The 17,865-nt window shown below is 44.1% G+C and overlaps 1 protein-coding gene across 1 annotated transcript in view; it reads right to left on the bottom strand.

Moving 5' to 3' along the window:
* The window catches only part of LOC126298132 (protein tipE), a 524,094-nt gene extending 509,766 nt beyond the window's left edge, over positions 1-14,328 (bottom strand). The window contains exon 1 of the mRNA XM_049989449.1: positions 14,038-14,328. Coding sequence (XP_049845406.1) covers positions 14,038-14,309 — 272 coding nt within the window. The 5' untranslated portion in view covers positions 14,310-14,328. The remainder of the gene's footprint in view (positions 1-14,037) is intronic.
* Between the last annotated feature and the right edge of the window lie 3,537 nt (positions 14,329-17,865).

Consider the following 17,865-nt stretch of genomic DNA (forward strand, 5'->3'; position numbering starts at 1 on the left):
CGCATTCGGAAGAGAAAGTTGGTGACTGAAATTTCGTAAATAGATCTCGCCGCGCCGAAAAAGTCTTTGCTTTAATGACTTCCATCCGAACTCGCGTATCATATCTGCCACACTCCCTCCCCTATTACGTGATAATACAAAACGAGCTGCCCTTTTTTGCACCCTTTCGATGTCCTCCGTCAATGCCACCTGGTAAGGATCCCACACCGCGCAGCAATATTCTAACAGAGGACGAACGAGTGTAGTGTAAGCTGTCTCTTTAGTGGACTTGTTGCATCTTCTAAGTGTCCTGACAATGAAACGCAGTGGCTCAGTGTCAATACTAAAGTTCTTTAACCAATCAGAACTCCAAGCTGAGCTGCTTAATGTTATTATTAACGCTTTATATCTAGTTTGTTTTCGTTTCAGAGGCGATTTCTCGTGCAACTTTTGTCAGGAAATCGTATTTTTTCGGCAGGTTACAGTGAGTAACTATGGTGTTCTGAGATTTCCTGTCGGTTGATTTCTTACGGTAAACGTAACGACAAACTAGATGAATACCTTGCAGTGCATGCTCTATAGCAACGCAGGCACACAACACATTTGAAGGTCCACGCATTGTTTCCTGGAGAACGTAACGCTGATCGAAAGTAGTATCTAAGGTATTCAATTAGATTTAAACCAACAGAATTGCCCATTTTGTAAGCTACCTAGAGTGGAAGGAAATTCCTCACTCTGGTGTAACCAGACGCTTACAGGGTTGAATAATTGCCATTACCCTGACTACGTGCAGAGGAACTGTAGTGCCTTCATAACTATTCCCCTGAAATATGAGACCTACATGACGATCAAAACGGAAATTCGTGTCGTTGACGGTCGAATCGAAGATCTTTAGATATGTCTGTATTGTGAAAAAGCTTGGTATTTCGTTATTGGACACGTATCACCATCAACACTGATGAGCTTGTGAAAAGACGATATGTCTGTACATTTTCTGCAGATTTTGTTAAAGAATATCTTCTAGCAATCTAAAGCTTCATTAAATAAAAGAAAAAATAAGAACTTAGAATGCACTGGGCTAGTATCTGACGATTTACGCCGCCCCTGCATCACAAGACATGTGTGGAACCACTGAGGTAACGAGAAAATGCGGGAAGCAAGTCGCTCTCATTGAAAAATTGGTTGCTGAGCCTCCTAACGAAACGTTAAAGATAAGTACGCATGTTCGTTATGCGAAGTACGTCCCTCCCGGGGTCCAAAATTGTTTCTTTTCCGTCTCAGTGTCTCATCTTACATAAGCAATACACAGTGTAAGTCATCGAGGTGAAAAGAGTAGGCCAAGTGAATACAGCGGGACAACTCAGGACCACATGCGGAAGTAAATGTTCTATCACAGGGTTGCCAAATATTTGAAACGATGTTGTTAAGTCATAACTGTGTCAGGGTCAGCTTTCTAGTGAAATGCTTGTCGCGCTCATCTAATACGGGTTCTAAGAGGTGAGACGCTATGGCGTTTGGTTTCTATGCACTATTTGTCCTGGTACATTTTAACGTCACATTTCATGTTATATATGTTGCAGGCATTCAGTTAGATTTAATCCAGAATTCCTCATATTTGATGCCTTCCTATGTGAAAGGCGTTTCTTAACGAAGGTAATATATAATTTAAGTGCAGGGGCAGAAAAACTAGAGATATCATTGAGGTGTATAATTTTACATCACTGCTACTATTTCCCCGAAATTCAAACCAATAAAATCGTTACATTTGTAGTTGCAACATAAACTTCTGTCAGTGGAATAGAAAGTAATTGCAAGTTAATCTTCTCCCATGCGTCATGAAACAATAAATCGACTGCGCCTACGTACAGTCGTGTGCCATATACGAGTACAAGCAGAATTTCACGACTCCCACGAGAATATAGGGTGGCGGTGGAACAAGAAGAAAAACAGTTAACTAATAATTCGATGTCACGCAGCAACCAGTTCATTTGAGGATTCATATGAGAAGAAACTGAAAATTTCCACTGAACGAACAGAAATAACAGTAGTAACAGCAACAAACCAGTAAGATTGGTTGCTTTGGGGAGAGGGGACCAAACAGAGAGGTCATCGGTCCCATCGTATTAGGGACGATGGGGAAGGAAGTCAGCCGTGCCCTTTCAAAGTAACCATCCTAACGTTTGCCTGAAGCGATGTAGGGAGGTCACGGAAACCCTAAATCAGGATGGCTGGACGCGGGTTTGAACCGTCGTCCTCCCGAATACGAGTAGAGTGCGCTACCCACTGCGCCGCCTCGCTCGGTAACCATTAAGGAACGGTATTAAGTTTCTTGCATTACAGAAGAAGGTTGGAGATTAGAAAAAGTAAATATAAATAGACTCATCGTTCAGTTAGCGAGATACAAATGTTTTCTTAGCACACTGTTACTGAAATCCTTTCTGTAATTTGCAGAGGGAAGAGAAAGAAAGCTGAAGTGAAACACATCGGTAGTTCAACGAGGTCTGAACCAGTAACTATTCTTGCGTTACATCACGAGACGAGGATGGCACCAAGGAGCAAACACGACACTGCTCCCCTTAACTCTTTCCTCTGCTCTGGTGGTAGTTAGTGTGAATTTATTCATAAACCGACTTTCAGAATGAAAAAGTTTACTTTTGCGACTGAATGTGATATCTTAAGTGGGAATCATTCGGAATATTCCTTCAAGATGACAGAAAAGTCAAGAGAATTTAGCCAGATCAATCAGTCCCACACCCGCAAAACCTCTGTGTTGACAAGAGAGTTGCCAAACAATTCCGACAACGTAGCGAAGTCTTGAATAAGCTATTGGCAAGAAGAAAGTGATTACATAGTCATTTGTGGTTGTGGGACTGATTGATCCGGCTAAATTCTCTTGATTGTTTCTTGTCGTGTTAATGGAATATTCCGAATGATTCCCACTAAAGATATCACATTAAGTGACTAAAGTAAACTTTTTCATTCTGAAAGCCGTTTCATGAACAAGCTACCACTAATCTCATCTTTCAGTCTACGAGCTCTTTACCTCAGCTATTATTATGTCAGTGAGAGAGTGTTTACTGCAGTCTAGTCTACATAGTCGTAATTTGCACAGTTTCTAAAACGGTAGCTGGTTTCGAAATCACTTCCAGTTTTTTCTACAAAGCTTTGACTTATAACTTCCTTTATCTACTGCTTTAATTGAGCTGCTAACTGTCGCAAGTAACTGACAAATCTTAACGTTACACTTCATACATCTCCTGGCATCCTCGTAGGAGTAGCCATAGTCGCCTGCTTCGCGAATGTCAGATATCGCGTTACGTCACAATGAAAACAAATGACAGTCTCTGAACAGATTCGAAACATTTATCAGTGATACGAATCTCTATTTAACTCATCAGCTCAGTATCAGATAAGGCGTGATAATGCACGGCAACAGTGAGCAAGCCTTTAATATGCACGAACTATCGTAGACCTCAAAGTGAAAATCGTTTGAAAGTGCACAACTGCGCATTTGCCTACTTCTTCTATTTTATGTCTACTTCAATAGTCATACATACAGTTTTACCCGCCAAGTCCAAAATTTGATCTACTTCTCTTTCGAATCAGTGTATCAGTTTATTTTCCATAGTATCTCCTCATTGTCCTGGTATTCATGAATTCTATTTGCGTGTGACACAAAACCTAAAGTAGAGACAGTCCGTTCGAGGTCAACAGTGCGTAGAATCTTACACTTTCTTGACATTTTAGAAAAATAGGTTTGCACACAGTTTTAGTTTGTTTAAAATAAGCTTTCACGGCTTCTGAATTGTATTTTTCAGTGGTATAATTTGCTGTCGGTTTAAAGCCTTCCGTTAGACCGACTTCTGGTAGTGCAGTTCCACTCAGGGCTGGCTGGGGAAGGCTGCGTATAGCAGCTCTCCACGAAGTTTTGCGTATTGCTAGTGCTGTTGAGACTTGGCAGTATTCCTGGCGGTGTTTGACACCTCGTGATGGTTCACTCACTTTTGGCGCTGGTGCTCAGCGGTCCTGCTAAATTCTCGTAATATCTTGTTTCCATACTAAAGAAGTAATCTCAACAGTCATAGCATTTATATGAGATATAGATCGTAAATTCAATTTTTCGACACTAAGTAGGTAATTCCACACTTAAATTTCAAAGATTGTGTACTTAGTGTTGTGAACTGTCTGCGCTAACTACCACCAGAGCCGTGGAAAGAGCTAAGAGAAGCCGTGTCATGTTTGCTCCTTGGTGCCATCCTCGTCTCGTGCTGTAAGGCAAGAATAGTCACTGGTTCGGACCGCGTTGGACTACCGATGTGTATCACTTCAGCTTTATTTTCCCTCTGCAAATTGCAGAAGAGATTTCAGTAAAAGTGTGCTAAGAAAACATTTGTATCTCGCTAACTGAACGATGAGTCTATTTATATTTACTATTTTCAATCTCCAACCTTCTTCTGTAATGCAAGAAACTTAATACCGTACCTTATTGGTTACCGAGCGAGGTGGCGCAGTGGTTAGTGCACTCTACTAGCATTCGGGAGGCCAACGGTTTAAGCCGACGTCTGGCCATCCCGATTTAGGATTTCCGTGATCGCTTCAGGCTAACGCTAGGATGGTTCCTTTGAAAGGGCACGGCTGAATTCCTTCCAGATCGTTCCCTAATCCGATGGTACCGATGACCTCGCTGTCTGGTCCCCTCCCAAGAAACCAACCATACTTCTTGGTTTGTTACTGTTACTGCTGTTATTTCTGTTCGTTCACTTGAAAGAGCTTTCCTGTCCCTATTTTGCAGAATGGAATATACGATATTTGCAGCCGCAGAATATTCCCATTTACCCCGGCGCCCTGTATGCAAGGCAACAGAAAAACTCCAATAATAACGACCAGTCAGGCAGACGCACCTCAGCAACACTTTCTGTCGGTTTAACACAGTAACGGCAGATGAATTCGTGTCACAGTATGTTTCTCAAAAATCGAATATGCGGTATGGAGTCCGCCACTACTGCAGGTAGCTAGGAATTTGTTACCACGGCCAGGGTTTTACATTGGCTCATCTACTGCTTTTAGTGTTGGATGACTGTGTTCGATAATTCGGTGACTGTGTTTGATAGTTTTGTTCCGCTACTATTCGTATGAGCTATGGCAATGGATAAATTAGGGTTCGTTCGTGCGTTTATTTGCAGAGTAATGTAAGCTAACATGGAAATCCCGAATAATGAAGTGCTTGTTTCAACTGTGACATTCGATTTCAAATACAATTCGTAAGGTTTCTGGGAACCTCCGTCCATTATCTCGTGGGAGCAGCCATATTGGTCTGCTTTACGCGCAACAACCAACAACACACAAAAACGTCTCTGGAAGATTCTCAGTGACGTGCATTTGAATTCTTTTTCTCATTTACGGACTAAACAAAGAGGGAATATTACAGGGGCAGTGAGCAGGCTAGTAAGTATGCCCTATATGTATAGACCTCAGGGTGAAAAGCAGAGGAAAGCGCGAAGCTACACGTTGCCATTTAAGTGCAGTTCTGTTGTTAATGAACTAAATTTTCAGTTTCTTCTCTTATGAATCCTGAAATGAATTGATTTGATGCGTGGCCTCAAATAATTAGTTTAGTGCTTTTCTTCTTGTGTCCATCCCCACTAACCTTCTTCTACATACTTGTGGTAGTCGTGATTTTCTATTTGTATTCGTATATGGTACACGACTGCACGTAGACACACTCAATTTCGAGTTGCAAAGTGTCTGATATCTAACTGGTTCCTGATGCATGAAAAAAAAATTGATTTGCAATTTCTTTTTATTTCGCTGAAGGAAGTATACGTTGCACCTATAAATGTAACTGTTGTATTCGTTTGTATTCACGGAAATAGTAATCTTGATGGAAAATTATGGCCCTCAATATTGCACATGCCCTACGCTTTATGAACGGATACTATTATCAGAGGCTTTGCTACTCCTGCACTGGAATTACACATCACCGTCGTTAACAGGCCTCTTCCACGCGGAAGCTTCAAAAATAAGGAAGGCTAGATGAAATATAACTGAATGCGTGAAATGGAGATATCCTAAAATGTGACGTTATAAAGAACCAGGAGATAATGCTGCATAGTAACCAAACGCGCCCTCGCCTCTCCTCTTCGAACGCGTATTATACAAGCACGACAAACATTTCGCTACATAGCTAACCCTAATACAGCTAAGACCTGGCAACATTGTTTCAAATATTTGAAAACCCTGTGGCAGAGGTTTTACTCTCGCATGTGGTCCTGAATTGTTCCGCTACATTCACTTGGAATTCTCGAATAGTAGACAAGACCTCCTCCAGGAACTGCCGCAGCCTACAGAGTTACCATGTTGTTTGTCCCACTTCACGATCGTCTCGGTTTTGGGCACAGCTGCAGCCGGCTGCCGGCCAGGTTTTATGTCAAAGAGTGTATAGTGGAACGAATTTTGATGCGCTCTTCCCCAGATGTGACTTTTTGTTCTCTCTAGACGAGATAAGGATAGGCTTCAATCTTTTTGATCAAATTCTTTAGCTGAAGATGAAACTCGGCATCCTAGGTTTGCACTACAGGAGTGCGTTTGAGGGTGGATCTCTTTAACACTGCACGAAGGCAATCATTCATCATCCTGCAAAATCTCGTCGTATAGTTGTGGATTTGTTTGTTATCCCCACGAGTCAATTCAAGGAAAAAATAATTATCGTACTCATAGGGCTTCATCACATCATATAGAATATATTGAAACTCATCCTTCTTCCATTGCTCCGTAATCTATGTTTTACGGCTTTGGCCCAGAAAATCCTGTTACTGGCATCTGAATCACTGATGCAGGATTTGGAATTCCTACTCCCCTTAAATTCCTAGTTTACGGAGCTTCATTCGTGTCGATTTGGTGCTGTCGGGATTCGAGAGTAAGGCAATCAGTTCCGCACTGATTTTTTCTGCTGCTGTCCTCTTATTTTTCATCAAAATCAGCTTCAGTCACCGTCTGTCACGATCTGTCATTACTCACTTTCGTACAATTTGTGGTTCAGCGTATGATGTTTCTCCGCACCCCCTGTATGATGCGATATAACTCTTCGATACGGTGCCTCTTGAAACACCAAGAACTTCGGCTACACTGATTGAGGAACACCCACCATACGAGCAACGACGATTTTCCCACGTTTCAATTCAGTTAACTACGACTTAATGCACACAGATCTACACAGAATACTCCTCTGACCGCAAATGACTTCCTACGCCCTCATCTGCTGGGTGTGTTCCTCTATCTGTCTTCCTCTACGGTTTTTATCTTCTACAGCTCCGTCTAGTATCACAGAAGTCTTAACGAATTTCCAATTATCCTGTGTCTTCTTATTGTCAGTGTTTTCCAAAATAATAAATTCCTCGTCAGTTCGGCGAAGCGTCTCCACATTTGTTATCTTATCAGTCCACCTAATTTCCAACATTTGTCTGTAGCATTACATTTTCAATGCTTCGATTCTCTTTTCTGTTCAGGTTTTCCCACAATCCATGTTTCATTACCATTTAATGCTGTGCTCTAAACATACATCTCAGAAATTTCTTCCTCAAATTAAAGCCTACGTTCGATGCTAGTAGACTTCTCTCGGCTAGGGATGCCCTATTTACCTGTGCTATTCTGCTTTTTATATCCTTCTAGCCGCGCTGGATTAGCCGAGCGGTCTGAGGCATTGCAATCATGGACTGTGCGGCTGGTCCCGGCGGAGGTTCGAGTCCTCCCTCAGCCACAGGTGTGTGTGTAAGCTTAGGGACTGATGACCTTAGCAGTTAAGTCCCATAAGATTTCACACACATTTGAACATTATCCTTCTTGCTTCACCAGACATGGGTTATTTTGCAGACTTAATTTCATTTATTTCGTGATCAACAATTCTGATGTTAAGTTTCTCGCTGTTCTCATATCCGCCACTTCTTATTACTTTCGTCTTTCTTCGATTTATTCTCAATCCACATCCCGTACCCATTAGACTGTTCATTCCAAAAAATGGCTCTGAGCACTATGGGACTTAACATCTGTGGTCATCAGTCCTCTAGAACTTAGAGCTACTTAAACCTAACTAACCTAAGGACATCACACACATCCATGCCCGAGGCAGGATTCGAACCTGCGACCGTAGCAGTCGCGTGGTTCCGGACTGAGCGCCTAGAACAGCTAGACCACCGCGGCCGGCTGTTCATTCCATTCAACAGATCCTGTAATGACACCAGGGAATCTATGTCATCGATATCCTTTTACCTTCAATTTTAATCCCTCTCTTAAACCTCTGTTGTTGCTTCTTCGATGTGTAGACTGAACGGTAGTGACGATGGCTACATTCCTGTCTTATATCTTTTCTAATACGAGCACTTCGTCCCTGGTCTTCCAGTTTTATTGTTCCATCTTGGTTCACGTACATATCGTTTATTACCCGATTTTCCCTAAGGCCTACCCCTGTTTTTCTCAGAATTTCGAATACGTTGCAGCATTTTACATTGTCGAGCGCCTTTTCCAGGTCTTATTATTCTTCAGTCGTGCTTCCATTATCAATCTCAACGTCAGAACTAGCTCTCTAGTGCTTTTACCTTTCTTAAAGCAAAACTAATCGCCATCTAACAGATCCAAAATTTTCTTTTCGATTCTTCTGTACATTATTCTTGTCAGCAACTTGGATGCGTGAGATGTTGAGCTGACTGTACGATAATTCTCGCACGGCTTTTGCTGTCTTCAGAATGGCGTGGTTGATGTTTCTCCGAAAGTCTGATGGTATACCACCAGCCTCATATATTCTACACATCAATGTGAATAGTCATTCAGTTTTCGCTTCTCCCGATGATTTTAGAGGTTCCAACGGAATTTTAGCTATCCTTGTTTGATCTTAAACGTCAATCTTTGATCTTGATGTCAATCTTTAATCAGACGAGTGTTACCTTGATGCCGGCCGGAGTGGCCGAGCGGTTCTACGCGCCACGGTCTGGAACCGCGCGACCGCTACGGTCACATGTTCGAATCCTGCCTCGGGCATGGATGTGTGTGATGTCCTTAGGTTAGTTAGGTTTAAGTAGTTCTAAGTTCTAGGGGACTGATGACCACAGAAGTTAAGTCCCATAGTGCTCAGAGCGATTTGAACCATTTGTTACCTTGATGTTGCATTGTTGTTTTTCGTTACTTAAAACAGTGAGTGAATAATTTGTTTAAATCTGTTAAGCTGTGCGTTGCGCATATACTTTTTCATCTAGGCATTTACGTGGTTATAAAAACAGAACTAAATTGCGCAAAAGCTTGGTGCCCCACGACGTAACGCTCGGGACAGCGCCGCTTCAAACACTAACGTGTTGATACGTGCGAGAAGAGGCAAGAGCTCAGAACTTTGAGAGTTGTAAGGTGGATTATCAGTGTCACACTGGCACCAAATTTGGCCATAATTTTTTCCAACGCCCCCGTGAATGTGTAACACGATGGGAAGGTCGTCACACCCCTTCTCCTGCAAATTTCACCCCTTCTTTGACTCCACCGCGATTGCGGTCAGAACCGTGACCCCCTGCGTTGAAATCATTCGGATTTTATACGGGTGACCGCCGAAAATATTTCAGACTCACCATCGCTCAGAATCGATACAAAAAAATTTCAGGGTGTGGCATAAACGGCGTCAATGAGAACAAATTTGCTTGGGGCGCTGATTCCTGCACATACTGCGGTCGACAGCTTGAGTTCGCAGTGCGATGGGTAACTGGACAAATCTCTTGGCAACTTTTAACTCTGCTGATACCAGCCGGACGATCCAGCTCTTCTGTAGGGACATCGCGGGCCAGCAACCCCGTTCAACGTGATCGAACCCATTTGAAATGCAGTGCGACCTCAAATTTTGCTCTGGTGTGCAGGGTGGAAACTGTAGGGTGCGTTAAAACTATTCGACGAAATTTGAATATAATACCAAGCAGCAGCAAAGGATGCTAATGCTTTCACAGCGCTCATACTTCGTGTCCTCCTGCGCTGTTATCATGGGGGGAAGGGGGGGGGGGTTTGTACATTGACACATGTGTGAATAAAACGGCGAAGCATCCCTCTTAGACCAGCTGGTTCAGCAGCACGTTCAGTGCCACCCGCCCTTCCTTGTTGAGAATTTGAAAAATCTACCTGTACAGAGACAAGCCATGATGTAGTCCTAGGCGCCTGCAGGCTGTCAACGCCCTGTCATCTCTCCAACTTTGCCAGCCAGCTGTCAGGGGCTAGAGTAGCGTCTAGGACTCCGTCATGGCTTGTCCCTGCACAGGTACATTTCTCAGTTGCTCACCAAAAGAGGGCTGGTAGCACCAGGGGTGTAGCCTAACTGGATGTGTCCATGTTGCTTTCCCTCCTACCCATAATAACGCCAGAGGGAGTGAAACAGTGAAACAGGCGGGCTGAAAAGCATAAGCGTCCTTTGCTGCTTTGGATCAAATTCAAATTTCTTCGAATAGTTGTAGACGGTCCTTAGTGGTTCCACCCTGCAGACCAGAGCAAAAATTGCGGTCGCACTGCGTTTCAAAGGGCTGCAACCAAGTTCTTTGGGTTTTCTGGCTAACAATGTCCTTCGAGAAAGGTTGAAACGTTCGGCGGCTGTCAGCAGTGTGAAAAGTTGTCAAGAACGTCATCTTGTTACTGATAGCACAGCGAACTGTCGTTTTCGACCGCGATGTGTGTAGGAATGAACGCCCCAAAGACAGGGGTGGTTTCATAGACGCCTTTTAAGTCATCCCCTGAGGTTTATTTATGTAGATTCTGAGCGGCGGTGTTTCTGAAACGTTTTCTTCGGTGACCCGTATGAAATCCGTGTGATTTCAACGCTGGGCAACGCGGTTCTAACCGACTGCAGAGGAATCAAAAAAGAGGGTCTGAAATGTGCAGAAGAAAGAGTGTGTCGGCCTCCACATCGTGTGACACGTCCACAGGGCGTTGGGAAGAATTAATGGTGAAACCAAGTGCCAATGTGACATTAATCCACCTTACTACTCACATGAACTTCTGAACTCTTAACTCCTTTTCGCATGTATCGATAAGTTGCTGTTTGAAGCTTCTCCGTCCCGTAGTTGACAAGGTACCACGCGTTTCCATCACTACAGAGGTATGTTGCAGACCTTTTGAGCCAAATTTCAAACTGGCCTTTCGCAGTGGGAGACAGTTAAGGGGTTTCCAAAAGTAGTCCTTTAGTTGTGTTGTGCAATTTAGGTCTGTTTTTTAGATTCATGTAAATGACTAGATGAAACAGTATGTGTGAAACGCACAGTTTAATAAATTTAAATAAATTCTTCACTCACTGAACTGTTTTAAGTAATGGTATGATGTTTGCAGTAAGAAAAACAATAATCCAACCTCCAACTGACGCCCATCTTATTAGAGATTAGCTCTAGTTTTGCTGTGTTCGGATTGAAGTATCACGCAACGGTGATTCTCCGAAAAAATAAATAAATAGTGATCTTGTGGCACACTTAAAATAACATCCTACTGTAAGGAAAGAGTCGACGAAGAAATACGTGAATCGTTACAGCCTTAAAGGTGCACATGATCACATCCGGTGTTAACTTTAATTGTATCGTTTTGGTGATAGGCTGCGCAGTTTTACAGAATTAAATAAAAATTATAAATCCAAACCCGTAGCTTCCATCGACTAGGACCCTCTTTCACCGTCTGATGCGGCCTAATACCGAAATGGTTTTATTCAACATTTCCATTTAGTCACAGCAAGAAGTTATCTAAAACGTTCTATAGATAGTGGTGGGTAACTTCAGCCGCAGCCTACCTTATATACGAAAAAGAAAGACAGAGTCCATCACTGGAAGTAGTTTTTCCTCAGATCTCGAGTATTCAAATTCGAAGCTGAACCTAGGAACGTATTACTTCGTCTCTGGTAGATCTCGTACACTGAAAATGTGTGTGCAACGAGAGAAAGGCAGGCAAAAGATCTCTGCATGACGTCCATGATAAAAGTAGATGAAGTGAGACTCTTACAATGAGTGTCGTCTTCTATGCGACACACACCAGCATGTGAAGCACAAATGCAAGTGAACTAACTGTTCCACGCTACCTATCCGTAAATAGGACAAATGCGAAAAAGAAGGAAGATTAAAGTTTAATGTTACGTCGATGACGGTGTCATAAGAGACAAGGAATAAGATTGGTCTGGATGAGAATATGGCAGAAACTTTTCCGTGACCATTTCGAAGGAAGTATATGGCGCTAGTCTTAAGTGATACAGGGAAACAACATGTAAAAGAAATCTGGAAGACCAGCCGTCTATTTCAGCCTCGTTTATCTCGAAGGTGAGTCTAGACTTTTAATTGAATGAAGAGTGATTTCTACCATTAAATGACACATTGAAGTGATAGTTTATGACATTTCCCGCAGTCTTTTGTTTTAAATTCTGAATTCAAGATAATTCTTGGGCGGTTGTCAACAAGAGATGTTTCGAAATTTATTCTGTCGTATTCTCGTTCAATGATGGCAAAATTTCTTACATCTTTACACATATTGTTGATGGCAAGGTTAACTGATTCACGCTGCATAGTAACTGTGACAGAGCAATGAATTCGTTGCAGATTCTCGGCGGTGGAGTGGAAATCAGAAGGAAAGGGGCGCAGCTTTTATTAATGAATACATTACAAAGAGGATTGCACGGTTAAGGACCAAACTCAACCGGCTTGGCAGATGGTTTGAAGCACTGAAATGTGATATGCGTTTCTCGTAGTTTAACATGAGAGAGCGAATGTGATCCAGCTGTATACGCGAATGAAGAAGTATTTCTGGCTTGGTATTTTCTCTCGAATTGAACCAACGGTGCAGACTTTTTCTATTATTGTCCGTAGACTACTTTTTCCCGGTTTTTTTTCAGATACGTGGTATATACAACCTACTTTACCTCAGGACACTGACAGATACGCATAAAAATTTTATATATAGTGACAACGATCGAGAAAGCCACCGCTTATAGAAGCGATAAATTTGACGATCTTTCGGAGTAGAAGTTAGCGATGATTGATAGTAAATTCCTAAAAACTGGAGCAGCAAACGACTTCTCCTACACCCCGACGAGGGCCGTCATTCTGGAGACAGTCTCGCCACTCTTAAACATAAATATTACGACAAATGGTCTTCCTTTATAGCAAAGACAGGTAAACAGCTTGTCCATCAGTGTTACTGGCAATAATCCGTGCCACACTTCGTTTCCAAATTCTAATCTAATACCTAATAACTGCAAATAGCAGTCCGTCATCAGGCTGGAACTTCAGTTTTAATTGAAGATCGTGAACTGTGAGTTATAGTAATTTGACACGGATATCAAGATGACTTATGACTGTGGTAAAAACCGGTAATTCCAATAAATGTAATATGTGACTCAGACGCTGCCTGTCTTACTTTATAAATTAAAAGTCGACACGGCGTCCTCAGACGTTATATCTTCGGTTGTTTCTTTCATCCGTGGGAAAACTGTAATTGTTGATCCTGTAGGTCTGCTGTCCTTACAAGAGCGAACATTGTACTAAGAACTAGAATTTGTATTGCGGTTCAAATGGCTCTGAGCACTATAGGACTTAACTTCTGAGGTCATCAGTCCCGTAGAACTTAGAACTACCTAAACCGAACTAACCTAAGTACATCACACACATGCATGTCCGAGGCAGGATTCTAACTTTCGACCGTAGCGGTCGCGCGGTTCCAGACTGTAGCGCCTAGAACCGCTCGGCCACCCCGGCCGACAATTTGTAGTGTATTGAAGTGTCAAAGAGTATCATAGTTGAATTATTCGTAATGTACCGCCTAAAGATGTTGACTTCAGAAATGCACTGGAAACATTAAAAAATGAAACCAACAGTGAGTGGTTATTGTGAGTTGTTCATTTACAGGACGTTATAGTCCCAAGTTTTAAAGTTCAATAAAATCACTGTTTACTGTACAGCTAAAATTTAATTCCGGGCCAGAATCCGAAGTCCGTCCGCTTAGGAGGAAGCGCAGCATACTTCCACTGGGCAGCAGTCCTGAAAAAAAATTAAGTGCGTAGGCGGAATTGGCACTTACCGTACGGTGACACACTCGACTGGGAATGGGTAGAAGTCGGCAGCCAAAGTGGAGATGGCAGGATCGACGTAGAGCGGCACCAGGAAGAGCAGGGCGCAGCCGGAGAAGACGAGTGCGGTAGACAGCACCCAGGTGCCGTACCACCATATGTGCTGGCGGCAGGTGCGGGTCGGGGGCGGCAGGGGGGGCCCTGCCAACGGCAGGGCCAATGTTCTGCGCGCCCGTCCCGCCAGCTCGCCGAGAAGCAACTCCGAGCTGCCGCGACTCCTCATGGCTCCGGCGCGCCAGCCCAACTGCCCCTCCACCGCGGACCCCCGGCGCCTGCGGCCCAGCGCGCCCAGCTGCGCATGCCTTACGCGCTCCATTCACAAACGCCGGCGCCCCTTCCCGACCCCTGACGCCCACATTCGCTGAAAGCCGAGGAAAAACGCTCGCCGCTTCGCTGAATGGCGTCCTCCGGTGCAATACTGCGCACTCGAGCCAACTCGCGCCGCATAAATGATCTCCGCGGACTCGCGCCGCCGGTACGGCGAGCCGAGGTGCTCTTCTGGGTAGTGTCGCCATTAATGTTAATTTTTAGCGCCTATTCGGCACGGGGAAAAGCAGTTACTGCACTAGGCTGCAACAGTTTCCGTTCGTATTACTCCTTTAAGATAGATGGTCATACACGAAATCACGTAATGTATTTCAAATCCGTCCTCGCAACTGCGGAAAAATCTGTATTTACCGGGTGTTCAAGAAGTCAGTATAAATTTGAAAACTTAATAAACCACGGAATAATGTAGATAGAGAGGTAAAAATTGACACACGTGCTTGGAATGGCATGGGGTTTTATTAGAAATTAAAAAAAATAGTTCACAAAATGTCCGACAGATGGCGCTTGACAGTAAAACGTCAGTGACTGTGCGTGACAATCGTGTATAAAAGGAGGTGTAATGAGAGAGAGACCTTCTGAAACTCCTGTCTGGCTGCACCCCATGCTTGCCTCTTTCCCTCCCACGTCCCTCCCTACCTGGCCCTCTTCTGCACGCTTCCCACCCATCTCCCCCCTCCCTTCCCTAACTCCCTTCTTCCCGTCTCCCTCATCTCCTGGCGCCTGGCAGATCCTCCGTTTTGATCATCGTCAGTGTGCCACGTCAGTGTTGTGTTTAGTGCTGTTCCTCCAGTGCGTCAAAAGGTGTGATTTGAGTTGTGTGCTGCCTTGAGGTTCGCCGTCAGTGGGTTGTTATGTGCTACGCCATCCGTTGATACTTTTATGCTCCGGTAATACTGTGCCTTGTGTTCTTTTAATTGTCTCAGTGTGTGGTTTTTTGTGGGCACTACTTTTTTACGGTTTTTTTCTCAATTTTACAGTCGCCCCCTTTTTTGTCTATTGCCTTCCATTATGTTCCCCATTTTTTTATATCTATGTTCACCATATTCTCTCCTTTGTATGTTTTTATCTGTCTGCTACTGTTTCTTCTATGTCTTTCGGCTGAAGAGCAGCGCATATGCTGCTGCCAGCCCGCCCTGATGGGGAACTGAAATACAATAAAAGAAAAAAAGAGAGAGAGAGAAAGAATCAGATGCGCCAACAGTCGCAGCATGTTGACGTTACCTGAAAATGCGCTTTTAGTGAAGCTGTATTATCAAAATGGGGAATATGCTAGTTCAGCGTTACGATCCTATCGTCGTAGGAAGGGGATTCGAACGGGTAAAGCTCCGTTGACAAATGCAGCTGTGGGGAAAATAATTTCGAAGTTCGAAGGCACGGGTTGTTTAGACGATAGACCCCGTAGTGGCCGACCGAGCACTAGGCGTAATGCTGCTGAGACAGTTCAGGAAGAAATGGAGACTGTAGCGGGGAAGTCAGCGCTCATACAGTCGCGCCGGCCGGTGTGGCCAAGCGGTTCTACGCTCTTCAGTCTGGAACCGCGCGAAAGCTACGGACGCAGGTTCGAATCCTGCCTCTGGCATGGATGTGTGTGATGTCCTTAGGTTAGTTAGGTTTAAGTAGTTCTCAGTTCTAGGGGACTGATGACCACAGCAGTTAAGTCCCATAGTTCTCAGAGCCATTTGAACCATTTTTTGATACATTTACACTTCTCCATCATCCCTGAAAGTTTGTAACATAATCACGGAATCGCCGTATACACCAATCCATTTTTAAATGCGCAATGTAATATTTGTAATTTTTCCGTGCAGTCGCTCGTGTGGACGTTTCAAAAGATGGCGGAAGATGACGATTGGTTGAATAACGTGTTGTGCGCCGACGAAGCTCATTTCCCGCTCCGAGGGTCTGTCAACGCCCACAACTGCAGAATTTGGGCTACCGAATATCCTAGAACTGTCGTGGAAACTCCATTGCACAACGAGAAAGTCACGGTATGGGTTGGATTTACCACATCTATCGTTATCGGCCCTGTTTTCTTCGAGGAAATACGTGATTCTGGTTTTGTAACTGCTACCATGACGGGTGAGAGCTACGCCCATATGTTACAGAATCGCATGCCCAGGCGTATCAAGGCCGTTATTACGGCCAGATTTGGTTGTTCTCGGTAGTGATTTCTCAGGACCTATGCACCCAAATCGCGTGAAAATATAATCACGTGTCAGTTCTAGTATAATATGTTTGTCCAATGAATACCCGTTTATCATCTGCATTTCTTCTTGGTGTAGCAATTTTAATCGCCAGTTGTATACTTATAGGTTTCCTGAGGTTTATGGCACCAAATTCCTACCCACCTGTCACTTATTTCCCCTAATTTACGAGCGGCTGGATAGTGGGCGTGGATATGGCGCCCGATAGCGTCCCAGTTGTGTTACAATGGATTCAGATAAGACGAACTTGATGGCCAAGATACCAAAGTGAGTTCACTAGCATGCTCCTCAAACCACTTGAGCACAATTATGACCTCGTAACACGAATAGTTATCCTACTGGAAGATGCCATCACTGTTGAACAATACATCAAACATAAGGGGTAAGGTGGTCCCTAATAATGTCGAGAGCTGTCATGATGGCTTCGATTATTACCGCAAGTCCTATGAAAGCCCGAGTGAAATGTAACGTCCGCTGTGGTCGTGCATTGTCCTGCTGAAATGTAGGGTTTCGCAGGGATCGAATGAAGTGAAGAGCCACCGGTCGTAACACATCTGAAACGTAACGTCCACTGTTGGTTTGTCTCATTCCGCGCTCCCACCTGCCTGCGTCCGTGGCGCGCTGCATGTTTCGAACAGCCGTTCGCCTGGATGGCGCCGTATCAAGACCCGGTTTAACAATAAACGGGATTCATCCGATCAGGCGACGCGATTCCACTGTCCGCCGTCCGATCTCGATGATCCCGTGCCTATCGTAATCAAAGCTGACGATGTTGTTGTGTCAACATGGGAACACGTATGAGTCCTCTGCTGCGGAACATCAAGTTCGACACTGTGCGCTGAACGGTGTGCTCCAAAACACTTGAGCCTGTGCCAGCACTGTACTCCGTTGTCAGATGTACAACAGATCCCCCGCCTATTCTGCTTTACAGAGCGGGCAAGCATCTGATTCTTCTTATGTTCTCCTGAAATGCCCACTCCCAGGCACAGGACAATCTGGCTTTTGTCAGAGTTGCTTAAGACGATGGACTGCCGCGTTTGCGTCACTCGCCGTGGCTAGAATGATTCTCCATTCGTCTCTGCTATACTTCTCTTACGGCGTCACGTGCCCTCAGCGCCAGGAGGCAGCATATAATTTCGCGGTGGGCAGCAGTCATAATGTTCTGGAGCATCAGTATATTTTGTAGCGTGCACTAGGGAGATCCGGACAGAACACCGCAAAGCGTAAACACTAACGCTATGCAAGTGG

This window comes from Schistocerca gregaria, chromosome X (genome assembly GCF_023897955.1).
Source record: "Schistocerca gregaria isolate iqSchGreg1 chromosome X, iqSchGreg1.2, whole genome shotgun sequence".
Taxonomy (NCBI): Eukaryota; Metazoa; Arthropoda; class Insecta; order Orthoptera; family Acrididae; genus Schistocerca; species Schistocerca gregaria.